Genomic DNA, 15,222 nt, shown 5'->3' on the forward strand with positions numbered 1-15,222 from the left:
TGTGTGTGTGTGTGTGTGTGTGTGTGTGTGTGTGTGTGTGTATAATATGCAAGCAGATTGACCATCTAGATAATGCTTCAGTATTTATGTGATATATGTGATATTTCTTACTGATATATTTCAGGTGAGAATTGGTGTTGTAAACTTCAGTAAAAATGCAGAACCTAGTATCTATCTATCGGAGTTTGATGACAAACTTAAATTGAAAGAGAGAGTATTACAAGTTTCCCAAGAACATAAAAATACTAGAATCGCTTCGGCTTTGAATTTACTAACCAGTACCATGTTTACAACTGAAAGGGGTGCCAGAAAAAATGTCAGACATATCGCATTCATTCTAACTGATGGAATTTCACAAGAGGTGAAGAAAACCCAATTAGCTGCTAAACAATGCCGAGATGCTAATATAGAATTGTTTGCTATTGGAATTGGAAACGAAACCAACGACGAAGAATTGAAAGGAATTGCCAGTCAACCCAAAGCAAGCCATTACTTTCATGTATCCAATTTTAGCGCTTTAATCGATGAAAAAAGAGACATATTCAAAGTTTCATGCACGAATAGTAAGTATTAAAAGTTAACTATTTATGTAATAGATACATGCAAATAGGTGAAATATGTTTCCCATCACATAAATAATAATAATAATAATAATAATAATAATAATAATAATAATAATAATAATAATAATAATGATAATAATAATAGACCCACGATTTGTCGAGAAGGAAGGCGAAAAGATAGATAAATACAACCCTGTTAAGAATGAAATAATCCGACTATGGAAAATGAAGAAGATGAAGATAGTGCTAATTATTGTTGGATCCTTGGAAACATTATCAGAAGGCATCAAGAGGAATATAAAGCAAATTGGAATAGAGTACCCAGTAGAACTGTTACAAAAGGTTTGCCTCCTTGGCACGGCCAGAATAATCAGGAAAGTATTAGATAGCTGAAAAGAATGGATAGCATAGTACTGTAGGCTGCAGATAGCAAGCCAGCTACGCATGTAAGACTCCAGGAAGCTCTAACAAGACATGTGATAAAGAGAAATAATAGTAATAGTTACAGCTACAATATTCTTAAATGGACTATAAGTGAACTAATCAAAATAGACAGGAAAACAAGAAAAATAATGACAGGATTTAGGATGCACCGCCCAAAATCTGACATAGGAAGGTTATATATACAACGCATCGAAGGTGGTACAGTCCTTATACAGCTACGAAACTATTACAAAATAACTACCATAGGATTACAGAAATACCTATTTCAGAAGCGAGGAAAATTAATACAAATAGCCACAAAACACGAACAAAGCAAAAGATTATGAAGAAAAATAACAAACAACAAAATCTGTAAAATAAATGAAATCCAGACTAAAACTAGAACAGCAACGGATCATGATAAAACGATGGTAAGAAAAGCCCCTTCATGGCAAATACTGGATTAAACTCAACAAATAAGACATAGACAAAGCCCCCTTAAGGAATATATTCCTTCTTAGCCAGGACTGGGCAGCCAGAGACAATACGGTTTATTGTTTCTTGTCCATCTCCACATATTCTGAATTTACTTGTATTTTTTTTTTCATTACATACTTTTGATGAATTCTGGTGGGAAGGCTTTGATTTTGTGTTGCAATTAAAAATCCTTCAGTCTCTGCTTTGAGTCCTAAGCTTCTCAGCCACTGTTGGGATTTTGCTTTGTCTATTTCTTTTCTGTTTAGTTTAACCCAGTATTTGCCCTCCAGTTTTAGTTTGGATTTTAGTTGTTTTACGGCTTTTGTTGTTTCTTCTTTTCCTTCATAGTTGTTAGGTACTAACATTATTATTATCATTATTATTATTATTATTATTATTATTATTATTATTATTTCTTCATTAACCACTAGGGCTCACACCAAAACGTGGACATTACAAAGACATTGCTGCAAAATAGAGGTAGGGGTTGCAAGTAAATGAAACAAAAAAACATAAAATTTTAGACAAGGAAAATTCCCAAACTGAAAGAGACTTTCAAGAGCTGCCCATGGAAATCAGACAAAAAAGCATGGGCGCCTCCACCAATAAAGCAACCATTCTTTCCAAGCTGTTCACTAATTTTAAAAGCGACGCTCTGAGCAGTTGTGTTAACTCGAACCCTGCTCTCCGCTCTTATTCACTTTTCAATTAATTTTCTGGAACGCAGTACTTGCCAATTCATTTCGCTTTATAATTGAAGTTTGAAAAATTTGAGTTTCGCTTAGAGAAAGGTGTCTATCTTCAGCCCTTTTAACTTTTCCACTACACAATCATTTTCGCCAAGGCCACCTGAGATAAAAACTGCTTGCTTTTCGCAGACAAATGAAGGCCAAGCAGGACTCAGCTGATAACCGAACAGCAGCTGTTTGGCATTAACTCCACAAGTCAGCAATGCTCGGACACTATAGAAATACGTGCAGAATGGTTTGGTCACTCTATGCGCATCGCAGACAGATTTGGTTGACGGCACTACCGTGCCTGTAGTGTTTACTTCGAACTGGGAATACTACCAGTAGCACTATTAAGCATAATACTTCTGGAAATTATGCATAAGCCTAGAACTGAAAGTCCTGCAGAACAAAGCAACCAGTTTATTTTCGTCGACCCCCAAACTTTCCCCGAAAGCGACATCGCTTTTGCCTGCCACTAATTACCTATAGAACGCCAGTTAGAAATTTCTGCCGAACACATTGCCTAATTGGTATAGGGCTGTGAGCGATTGATAGCATTTCAAATGCCAAACCCCCTCTTTGGTCTTTGCTTAGTCCTAAACTGCGGCTTTGTCAAAGAGACAAACTGGGAAAACGTATCAGACATTGCCGGAGATGTCATAACCTGAGCACCTGTCTACAAATCACTAGCCACGGCACACTCAGACCCGCATGCACGGGTGTTGGCTACAAATGAACCGCTTCACTAGTGGAATGCGATTCTTCCACAAAAAAGTGAAAGAGCAGAGACTCCAGTTTCATCAGATGCGAACTGGTGTAATGTTTGACGGTTTGGTGACAATTAGTGACGAAGGAAATATGTGTTCACCACCTTTGCCTGACCCTTCAAGGATAGCTTCTTCTCGGCTCTTTTCCGGGTAATACTGGCTACTCTGCTTACCACCACGTCTCAGTTGTTGCTAAACCTACAGACCTAGACCAAGCCAGACACTCGCAATTTAAGCGGTTTATCCGTGGGTCCATCGACCCCATGCTACCGAACGGCATAGGCTTGCCTCTCCCGGCATTGAGCTCACCGTACACTCTGCTTTATATCGAAGACTTGAGTCATCTAAAACGATGTCAATACTGCTACAGTCATTTGAGAAAGTTCTAAGAATATGCTCTTCCTTTTCAATGTCAATGATCCTGAAAGGGGTATTGGGCATTATCCTTCTTCTAAGACAACAAATAAAAAATATGGGGTTTTTCACTTCGTTAATTTCGGTTTGGATCGTATTACATTTGATATTTACCATTTAAAAGCTGTTTTATTGCATAATTTCACAAATACGGTTTTAAGTTTTCAAATTAGCAGTTTATATTAGGTTCAACAATAATCACCACGATTATTTTCATTATTTTATTATCGATAAAACCGATAAGGCTGACATGATTTCTGCTGGTGCCTTTATTGTTCAATAATAGAGAATAATAGAGAATTATACATATTTAAATTGCAAGTGTCAAAAGTATGAATCATCTTTACATGTATCGAGAATATGAGTTACCTTTATATATCTTAACGGTACTATTTTATCTATTTCAGATTCTGAAATTGTGCTCAATAATGAGAAAGGTACAGTTCATGGAATATTTGCTTCTCTGCTTTTCTTTTGAGTCCTTCAATTTTATAATGTTATTTTTTTAACAGAAACTCCCTCTATAGCACAAAGTCAGTAAGCTTGAACTCCAATACCCGCTATGCAACGCTATGGAGAATACAGAGCTTATGGCCGGTGGCGAAAACAAGCTACAAAACAACACTTGCAACAAAGCAGTAACACATCTTTTCGTCTGTTCATTCATACTTTCGTAATTGTTCGAAAAAGCAACCTTGAGGCGATGAATAATTTATACAAAGAGAGAAAATTCTTTTCTACTCTAGGTACAAAGCCTGAAATTTGGGGGGAGGGGCCAGTCGATTAGATCGGACCAGTACGCAACTGGTACTTAATTTACCGACTCCGAAAAGATGAAAGGTAAAGTCGACCTCGGCGGAATTTGAACTTACAACGTAAAGACAGACGAAATAGTGCTAAGCATTTCGCCCGACGTGCTAACGTTTCTGCCAGCTCGCCGCCTTGCAAAGAGAAAAATTGAAGTAATTTTTCATGGAAAAGGAAATTAAGTAACTTTACATAATTCAAATTAAAATTCTATCAAATGTAAACACCGGAATATAGATTTTTCCTGCAGATTGGGTATATGTTTTTGTCTTGTTTCTTTTTTTTTTTTTTTTGCAGAAGTAACGTCCTGACTTAAACGGGGAAATTTTTGTAAGAAAAAAAAATCCCCTAGAACAATCAGTTATTATTTTCTCTTTCACAACTCATTTCATTGCTCCCTGGTGTGCATGTAAAAGTGTGTGGACTGGGGCATGTTTTAAGTATGATATTCTTCGGTAAAACTAAGGTTTGCAAAGTGCAACATGACAGCTCTGTGCGTGCTGCATTAGTTCGAGTGGCTGTATTGAATACTGTGGCACCTATGTTTTGGAAAAGCTTTATTATTGACGATCTTTGGGGATTAGGATAGCATCTGCTCTTAACATAACACTCAAGAAGTATCCATGGAATTTCTATCCTCCTGAAAAATGGCCAACATTCTAGTGACATCAAGTATCTGAAAGATATCGAATGGAGTTTCCAAATCCACCAATATGGACTTTGGACAAATCGAAACAACATCTTGATCGTACTTAGATATATTACTTACAAGGTGAAGCATATTTATATCGCTGCTTTTATCAATATTTTGTAAGGATAACTTAGGTAGGACATCTAACCAAGGAAACAGTTGCAGGAAGTTGAACGTGTCGCTTCAGTACAGAAAGCATTGCAGCAAGCCAACGAGACGGAAATATAAAGTGTCTTAAAATATGTCTTTTAAAGCATGTCTTAAAATATTAGTGCTTATTATAAAATAAATTCCTCTTTAAGGTTCAGTTGCCACATTTTCCTAAACCAAATTTCAAATGTATTTCTCTATTAATTCCTGTACTTTCTGCAACATTATGTCCAACTGTTTATCACCTGCGGCGTACAAATCGAGGTTGCCTATATACAAAAGTTGGTTGATTGCTTGCCTAAAGTATATGTATCTGAGTCCGGTCTGGTCCGGAATGTTGGTTAAAGCTGTTAACATTGGGTAGAAAAATGGTGGGGAGAGAGAAAAGAAATTTCCTCTTGTAATAGAAATGTTTTCATGACATGTTTGATATACTTTGCCTTTTAGTGATGCTACTCATGCCTGATGTTTCTTGAACCCACGGTCAGGGACACTGTCGAAAGCATTCTGGTAATCAGTCCATGCCACGATCAGATCCTTCTTTTTCCACACTTTTCATTTGTGGTTATTTTTTTTTCAACAAATCTCTTTACAGTTATGATAAGCCTTATGCAGCATCTTTTCTTTGTTCTTCTGGAAATTGCTTATTTTCAGTTAAACATGTATCCTCTGTAAGGATCTTAATGGATCTTTAGTTTTGGATTTTGTTCTCTATTTATTTGGGGGGGGGGAATGATTTATTCCCAGCGGGGATTCAGGTTTTCCTTTTGTTTCTTTCAATAAATCATTGCATATTTTTTGCCAGCACTTTGTGTGTAGCTGTCTCGCTCGAAACTTCTCCCTTTCAGTTTTCCATTTGTTCATTTTTATTTATCTATTTACTTATTTATTTATTTATTTATTATTTTGCCGTCTGAGATACTTATATTTCTATTTCTGTCTATGATTGTCCATGTGGTGCACATTTTGTTTTGAGCAGTGTCATCCGCAGCGATCTGTTCATTGTTAATTCTTCTCAAAAATACCTTTATTTCTCTTATGTTTTGGCCCTGCTTTGATTTCTGTGTTACGTAATTCTTCATCTAGAATTATTTGACTGCTGAACTGGCAAAATCGTTAGAACGCCGGACAAGGGCATTTGTTTTATTTCTTTATCCCACTGAGTGTGGCTTTACCTTTCATCCATCTGAGCCTAGTTCTTGAATAAGAAATTAGTTGTAGTAGTATGTATAGTACATAAAATGTTTGTAGAGTACAGTAATAAATAAATACGATTAAAATATTTAGCTTGGTCACCCATATTTCAAGTTTAAATTCCGATGTTACATTTTACAAAACCGGAATCAATTAAGTATCAACTGAGAATAAATTTAAAGCTATTTACCATGTAAAAATATTTTTTCTTCTTTTTTATTATTCTGCTTGGAAGAGTGTATGTATTTATGCATATGTGCACGTGCATGTGTGAACATGCGTGTATATATATCTATATTGATATTAGATGTTACATAAGGCAACAAACTAGCAGAATCGTTATTACGCCGGGAAAAATGCTTAGCGTGTTCAAATTCCCCCGAGATCGACTTTACCTTTCATCCTCTCGGGGTCGATAAAATGAGTACAGGTTGAGTATTGGGGTTGATGTAATCAACTTACCCCTCCCCCGAACCTGCCGATAGCCTTATGCCAAAATTTGCAACCAATATTAAATGTTACACTACCTATGATGGTATGTCACATGTATATTATTGTAAAATTCTAGAGACTGGTAAGAGAGTGTGAATGAATAGACATGCAACAATCACAGTCACTGTTTAAAGCTAGTAATTGATGTAAAAAGAAAATTAGTTAAAAAATATGAAGGAGACTCGGAGATAGGAAATGCTCTCTATAAAGTAAAGTATAAAATATTTACCATAGAAATATATTTATTCATATCCTTTGATCGATAACAACTTGATTATAAATGAGAGAAAGGATACCTTAATAAATCGAATAGGAATCGGCTGAGTTGTAGAGATTCTGTTTGAAATTTTTCCATTCATTATAGCTGAATACATAATGCGGTAAATTGACAGTTGTTAGAGCGCTGTCTAAGTGTGCTGATTTTCGGTGTTCAGCGTTCAAATCCGGGCAAGATCAACTTTACTTTTCCTCCATTCGGGGTCGACATAGATTAAGTATCAGACAAGCACTAGGGTTAATGTACAGTACTCCTCAGTCAACTCTAATGTATCTAAATCCGTTCAGTAGTTTTTTACAATTAGTTATTGTTATTTTATCCTACCTTATCTCAAATCAAATGTGCATTTGACCCAATGTTCCAACTGTGACCATCTGTCATTTGTTTAGACATATAGTATTTGGGTCTATATTGGGTCTACATAAATATACGGTGATGTAATTATTTGGTGTCACTCTTAATGTTAAGTATTTTTCTTGGTTCACATATTTCTAAGATCGAAAGTTCTCGCGCTGGGATCCTTTTTTTCTCTTCACTTAAACACACCAATTTACAGATAAGAAGCATATGTCAGTACCTGTTATGATGGAATGATGGATTAGTGTCATAGAATTGGTGTATCAATGAATTTTATTTCGTTTATAAATACATCTTCATACGCAAATCGACCCTCTTGCTAATTAAAATGGTTAGGATATAAAGCAAGAAAGAAAAAACAAAATATTTAATTAATATTATTTGATATTCTTAAAAGGAAATCATTCTTAATATTAATCTATAAATTTTATTTTATTTCTAGGGTGCAAAAATATATCTGCTGATGTGTTTTTTCTTCTTGATTCGTCGTCTAGTATCCTTGAAGTTGATTTTAAAAAGCAGCTGAATGCTGTGGAAGATATCATAGATACCTATAGCATTGGCTCTGATAAAGTGCGTGTCGGGTTATCATTATTTAGCAACACTTACAAACCAGTCATAGATTTGAAAAATGGAGATGAAAAGTCAACTATTATTAATAAAATCAGAAGTGTTCAGTACCTAAGAGGCGGAACGAATACTGGCGTTGCTTTGAACAAAGTTAGAACTGAAACATATAATGAAAAATCTAGTAGAAACCGTTTTTTGATTATATTTACTGATGGACAATCACTTCAAAAAACCTTCACAATAACAGAGGCTCAAAAACTCAAAGAAAATGGTGTAGTTATTTTTGCTGTTGGAGTCGGGCCGTTTGTTGATCAAGACGAATTGAATGCAATATCCAGTAATCCTTCGGAAGAATTTGTTTTGAAATTTGTGAACATGGACCAGCTGTCGAATAAAGTGAAATTTCTAAGCAATAAAACATGCACAAAAATTGCTGAAAATATACCAAGGGATCAAGAGTGTCAGTAAATCATTTTTATCTACATATGATAACTAGCTTTTCAATGGATTACATTAGATTGTATCATAGTTGGTTATATTATATGATTATATTGTATTGAAGTTTAACATCTAGAGTTGAGATTATATGAATTAACTTGAAACTAGATTTTAAAAATCAAAAACATTTATAGTCGCTAAGAAAGTGTGAATCACTTAACCATTGTGTAGAAATTTACATTTATCATGTTACATTGGACACTATCATAGTGTCTTTCAGTAGAATAAAGTGGTGCTGTTTCTCGTCTTCTTCGGGAAGGAATGAAACGTAATATTTCTAGCCGAGCTCAATATTGCCTCTCATACTTCTGAAGACAATGAAATATGTACTATTGAACTGCTTCATGCAAAAATGGTTTTCATTTATTGTGGTTGGTAAAATATGTACTAGTGAAGTTGTCTGGCAAAACATATGGGCCTCTTACAAATATATTAAACTGAAAAGTATGTGGCAATTCATGTCTGTTTCAGTAGAATTAACGACTTAAAATAGGCGAATCAAAAGTATACTGTGCATATATGTATTTCGCAGCAAATACTGTACCCATGGATTCGATATATTCTGTGAAATATAAAAACATATTATAAAGGAATCGGAATTCAGATATCAATTACGATTGGTTATTTAGAAAAGGATGTGTCCGTAACACGTAGCATTATGTTCATGAAATGCAACGTAAAAGTCAGAACAATGGAAGAAATTCCCTTTTCCAGTTAATGTCTAAAAGAAGTAAATGAAAAGAAATGTTCAGTTAGTTGACTTTGAACTGACCAATCTATAAAATATTTTTTGATATCCAATCGATATAGGAAAACGATTAATATCACCTAGCTTTGTGTCAGAATTGAATAATGTTAGTAGTCTACTAAAATATATGTATAGAAATTGCACTGTATTTCCTGTATTACAGTATTTCAGTATCTATTTAAACTTCTTTTTTTTTTTACTTTTACAGATTGCAAATCAACCAAAATTAGCGATTTTGTATTTGCTCTAAGCAACAACTATTTGGGACATAGAAAAACAACATACATTCTCAAAGCTCTTGATGATATTACTGGAAGAAAGTCAATCCGTGAAAAATTCAGATTCGGAATGGTTTTTGATAGGTGCCCATATTTACAGGATATTTCATTTAAGTACGAAGATAGTAATCAGAAAGTCCAGCAACAAATCATGAAATATAAAAATAAACCACTTTATACAATATTCGAAAAATTAAACAATTTTGAATATTCAAAGTCCTTGAATCGAAGAGTAAATCTCGTATTTGTTGATGAATCCATGCCTTTAGATAACCTTAAGTTGCTAGCTGAGTTAGCTCGCAAAAACATGGAAATTTACATTGTGGCAATTGGAACAAAGATGAATTTTAAGGACATCGAAGCTGTTCCTTCAAGCCATATTATCTTCATACCGTCATATGAAGTTTTACTTTCGAAGTTTTATCATAAATTCGCCGAATATTTTTGCGTTAAAGCTAGAGATGTTGAATTATCTTAATACTTTAAACTTAATTATCCATATAATGCAGAAAAATACGTATTTTTCTGCATTATATGGATAATTTATCCTGATCACGCTATTTATAGCATTATCACGCGTTTGAGAAATAAATTTATTTCTGTATCTTACAATACATCTCAGCGCTTCATTTTAAACTTAATGTTAAGTTTTAGACTTTTAAGCATAAACTTCTAACAGTTATAACAACTAAGAGCATAAAATTCTATAATTGAATAAAAATATACCAATGTAATGTAATAACTATTGTTTTTGTTATTAACTTGCTTCAACTTTTCATGTAAAGATCATACATTTCTGAATACTGTCATTCAACTATACCCCGATGGTTTGGAATAAAATACGGAAAAATACAGTAGCAACAAAAGTAATCTGTATTTACGAGGAGTTTAACATATTGTTTTCTTTACTGACAAAAATACAAAATCGACAATTATTAAAAATGTTCTTAATACGAATTCTTAAGAAGAAAACAATTGTGAATGACAACGTGATAAAGGTTAAACTTAAATTGAAACGCTATAAACGTTATACTGAAAAATAGAATATCTAATGAAGCATATGGAATCTCAGACTTTACTTAATTATGTGCAATATTTGAAAACATGTCTATGTAAAGTTTGGCTGTCAGCCCGGGCGCTTCAGTGATTTCACAGGGGCACGCCGTCCATCATGCCCCCCCCCCCATGCATGTTATTAATTATCAACATTTGCCATTCCCCTGTCCTGAAGCAATTTATCAACATAGGTTAGACGTTTTTTTCCCCTGTTAATTCTTCCTTCGACTGACTATCATAAGACCAGTTAACGCACAGGTTCTTTTAGGTGCCTAACGCGATGACCAGAAATTCTCCTTCTTCTCGGTCACTTTGGGTATATTTTGATAGAAATACTCTTCTGTTAAATGAACTTTCCATGTAACATTCAGAGTCATTCTTAACATTTTTGTGTTGCAGCCGTCTATTTGTTTTTCAAGGAAATTCAACATAAGTGCATATCATATATAACATTTCAACCTGCTGTAATTAGGGAAATAGAACAGGTGACAGTATAAAAGCAGAAATGATAGTCTAACTCAAAATACATCTAATTGAACAAACTTATGATCGAACATTTTCCAGCTGTAACCATCTTCATTTTCAGGCGTATAGGACAACCTTTTCCTAGATACTCTTCTTTATTTAAAGTGGTAAAGTGTGATTTGAGGATAATTTGACAGCTATCACTAAACGCTTAACAACTTTCTTTGTTGGCTTGTCATAAAGTGCTTGTTGGTGTATTGTAGAGGTTCTAAAAACTTTTTGAGCCACCGCCTCCTCTCTTTGCCACATAATACCCTCAGCGCCCCACCCCTAATTTTATGTATAAATAAATATTTTATATTTTACTAAATTATATATATCATGAATCATTTGATATTTAATATAATATTATATAATTTGTATACAATACTATAATAATATTATAATAAATTCACTGCCTTCCTCCCAACGCCTCCTTTTTCTCTATCGTCCCCTTAGGCACCAGCGCCCATCTGGACCGTCTCAACGTCCACCAGGGGGCGGTAGCGCCCACTTTGAGAACCTATGGTGTATTGTGTGATGAAGTAGAGACAAAAGATTAGGATAGAGTTATATGTAAAGAAAAACGAAAGATATATAACTATTTTATTTTTAGTTCCAATCCTCTTGTCTGGCAAAATAAACCGCATTTCAACACCAATAGGTTATTCTTTTGCCATTCTTTCATATTTTACAAGAATGAGACAAATACCAGTTGTTCTTTATTTTTAGTACTGACAAACATACAGTAGTATGTTTGTCAGTACTTTATATCGTTGTGTATATGGTATTCATGCAAACTCAAATGGAGAATTTTTTTAATGCTTAATGAATCTTTATTGTTGATTTTGTTGAATGCTTCATTAGGATGCAAATCAATTTTTTCGTTTTGTTTTGTGAAGTATCCCAAAATTTCCAGATTTCTATGAAATGATTTTTTACACTGACCAATGCATTAATGGTGATTAGTATAAGTGTAAAATCTATAGTCGAAGAGCAATGCTATTTATACATCATGTGTATGCGTAATCTCAGATAATGCTGTATCATTTAAAAAGAAAATATTTCTAGATCATAAAGTAATTCTAGTAAACAAATCTAACTGAACTCACAGCACGCAAATCAATTGATGCATTCCATTCAGAGATCCAGAAATGCAAAACTGCTAGTCATGTATTTCGTCACATACCCAGTAAGTAAAATACCAATCTAGTTTAAGAATATAATGTTACAAGCTTATCGTACATTTAGCAGTATATCACTTTGTGGTACAATTTAGCTGTCTTCATTTCTTTTAAGTGTGTAAGTCTAGATCGCTTGAATTCCTACGAACTGTCACTTTACGGAAAGTTATCTTGAGGCGGTGAGTCAACAGAAATGGGAGAATGATAAAGTCTGTCCTTCTGATTACACACACTGCTAAGGTTAATGACTTCGATGTTTCGAGAAATGTCTAATATATGTTCTTAATAATAGCAATGCAATATATTTCCGTATCATTTCTTGTTTTGTAAAATCAGTACATTTCTTTCTTCATTAGAAGCTTGATTTGTAATGCTTATGCACTTGTACTCACGCCCGAATTCAACAAATGAATATTACTTTACTCAGGGGACCAACTAGGTTTTTACTTCCATGGCTTATTGTAGATATAAATGTCAGAACCCTACATGAAATTAAGGTATATCGACTGAATCCCACTCTGAGCCTTAGTTTCATCTTCAATAACTAAGCAATGGATTATTTCTGTATTTTATAGGTTAATTTATTTTGTCTCGCCTCTTTCTGGAAGGATACAACTTGAAGTATTGAATCATTTGTGCTAGTAATTTTAATAGCAAGTGTACAATTTTGAAAATAATGATGCTTTCATTTCATTATTACAGGTAGCTACACATTTTTCCAATATGAAAAATACTAATGTATAAATAGTATGATGGTGTTACAGAGAATCAGAGAGGAAAGGGTTAAAGCAAAAATGTTATATACGAAATAGAAGCAACACTAAATATAATAAGTATTACCAACCACATATACTTAACGTACATTCATCGTGCATTTGCCAGTAGGCTGCGATTTGGTGTGGTGAAGAATACTCTCAAAGTGGCGGTGTTAAAACACCTGAAATTCATGTACAGGCAAGATAACTCACCTCCAATCCCATCCAGGAGTGATGGACATCGATGTTTCGCCATTTTTTGTGGATTGTTAATATCATGTACCCGAACAAGATCGGAGATAAGTCATGTCACTAATCTACGACTAGCGTGTAAATAGCGTGCAAACTATGTGCTGGTATGCCTGGACAATGCATACATAAGAATAAATTCAAATATGAAATTGAAGCAGCGCTAATGTAATAAACTTTATCAACCAGATATTCTTAACATATATGCTTTGTGCATTCGTGCATTTTCGGGTACGTGATATTGATAAGCCACAAAATGAGTAAAACATCGGTGTCCATCACTCCTGGATTGGATTAGAGGTGAGTTATCTCGTCTGTTCATGAATTTCAGGTATTTTAACAGTGTCCGGTCAATTCGTCGACGGCAATTTGTCATTGTTTAATTTTTCCTCAGTCAATTCGTCGTTGGTCAATTCGTCCTCAGGTCAATTTGTCGTCAGTCAATTCGTCGAGATCATATGATAAATGCAAGAACGAATATCTGAATTTAAAGAAAAACGTTTATTTTAAGACTTGCTGTATTACATATTTATTTTTTTATTAAAATTTAAGATTGCGTGCAATTACATTTAGAAAAATAATTTTTTGGCTTAGATCACATTTTTCCATGATATTTTTTATACACAGGTTCATATCTCTTTTTTTTATTATTTTGGCTTGGTTCTTCTCCTTGCATAAACTTCTGCAATTCCTTACATTTAATCACATCAATAAGTTTCCAAATATTTGGATGGCTAATATTCACTGTGTTTTTCAGCGCCCTGTAATAGGCTTCTAAACTATTTGTAGTACAAACAATCCCCATCATACAAAGAGCCCAAACATTCCATATAGGTAATGGAAATGGAGGTTCAAGGCGTCGCCTCCTCTGTCCTCTTCCTCTAGGTCGTTCTATATAATTATTTTCAAAATAGGATACAACTGATTGTGAAATATCATCATCATCTACAAGTTGTTCATATCCATCTACAACATCATCAACTGGCAGGAAGGCAAGGGCAACAAAACACCACAGTTTTGTACTAAAACTCATCTTCGTGATATCTGCATTTTAGTCCTTCTTGCACAACATGCTTGTACACATTTTGTCCTAAATGAAACAAGCAGTATGCCAAATTCGACCCAGGAAAGGATTCCAGAAATCTGTTACGGGCTGCTTTTTCGAAGTGCATAATTATATTATCAGGTCCTTCATTCTGCAGTAATTAATTTATTTTGGCAAAATGTCTACTATAAGTATCTTGACTTTTGTCAGAGGGCAGTGTGAACAATCGTTGGGCATTAAAATTATCAATTTGAATGTGAAATATATATAAATGAAAAACTATACTAGAGCATCACTTAAATGTTCCATCTGCGGCCTAGTTCTTGTGCTGTTTTAACTGTCGAAGTGCTTCGTTACTTGCAAATATTAATATTCGTTTTGAATCTTTCATTCCGCTATCATACTGTAAAAACTTTTCATCATTGTCAAGGTAGGAGTATTCACTTGGAATGGAAAACCCAACATTTGTAAGTATAGTTGGGATCAGTTTGCTTCCAACGTCTAATATTCCTATTAAGTTGTGCAAATAGAGATGTTTGCGACAATGCACAGTCGTTTAAATTCGGTAAACTCAAAAGCGATATTTGAGCGAGGGGCATCACGAAATGAAATAGACTTAACTTTAATATTTGAAACTATTCTCCTTGCATTTACTTCTGCAGCAGTTGAAGCATGTAGCTGATGTCTGGTCAATATTGCGATACTGCGATTTCTTACATAATTATTATTTCTTCTTCTTCTTCTTCTTCTTCTTCTTCTTCTTCTTCTTCTTCTTCTTCTTCTTCTTCTTCTTCTTCTTCTTCTTCTTCTTCTTCTTCTTCTTTTTATTATTATTATTATTATTATTTTATGTTTGACTTTTGTTTTGCATTTGTACAAGTTGGATCCAAGTCTCACCCAGAGACCTCAAGAGACAACAAGTTAGAAGTTCATGTAGGTGTTATGCCTAGGGTACCATATATTTGGATTTGTACAGTTTTGTTCAAGTGAAT

The 15,222-nt window shown here is 34.2% G+C and overlaps 1 protein-coding gene across 1 annotated transcript in view; it reads left to right on the forward strand.

Moving 5' to 3' along the window:
* The window catches only part of LOC106869758 (collagen alpha-6(VI) chain), a 22,987-nt gene extending 12,808 nt beyond the window's left edge, over positions 1-10,179 (forward strand). Inside the window, exons 4-7 of the mRNA XM_014915623.2 lie at positions 125-563; positions 3,783-3,812; positions 7,786-8,373; positions 9,368-10,179. Coding sequence (XP_014771109.1) covers positions 125-563; positions 3,783-3,812; positions 7,786-8,373; positions 9,368-9,915 — 1,605 coding nt within the window. The 3' untranslated portion in view covers positions 9,916-10,179. The remainder of the gene's footprint in view (positions 1-124; positions 564-3,782; positions 3,813-7,785; positions 8,374-9,367) is intronic.
* The last annotated feature ends 5,043 nt before the right edge of the window (positions 10,180-15,222 follow it).

This window comes from Octopus bimaculoides, chromosome 4, assembly GCF_001194135.2.
Source record: "Octopus bimaculoides isolate UCB-OBI-ISO-001 chromosome 4, ASM119413v2, whole genome shotgun sequence".
Classification (NCBI taxonomy): domain Eukaryota; kingdom Metazoa; phylum Mollusca; class Cephalopoda; order Octopoda; family Octopodidae; genus Octopus; species Octopus bimaculoides.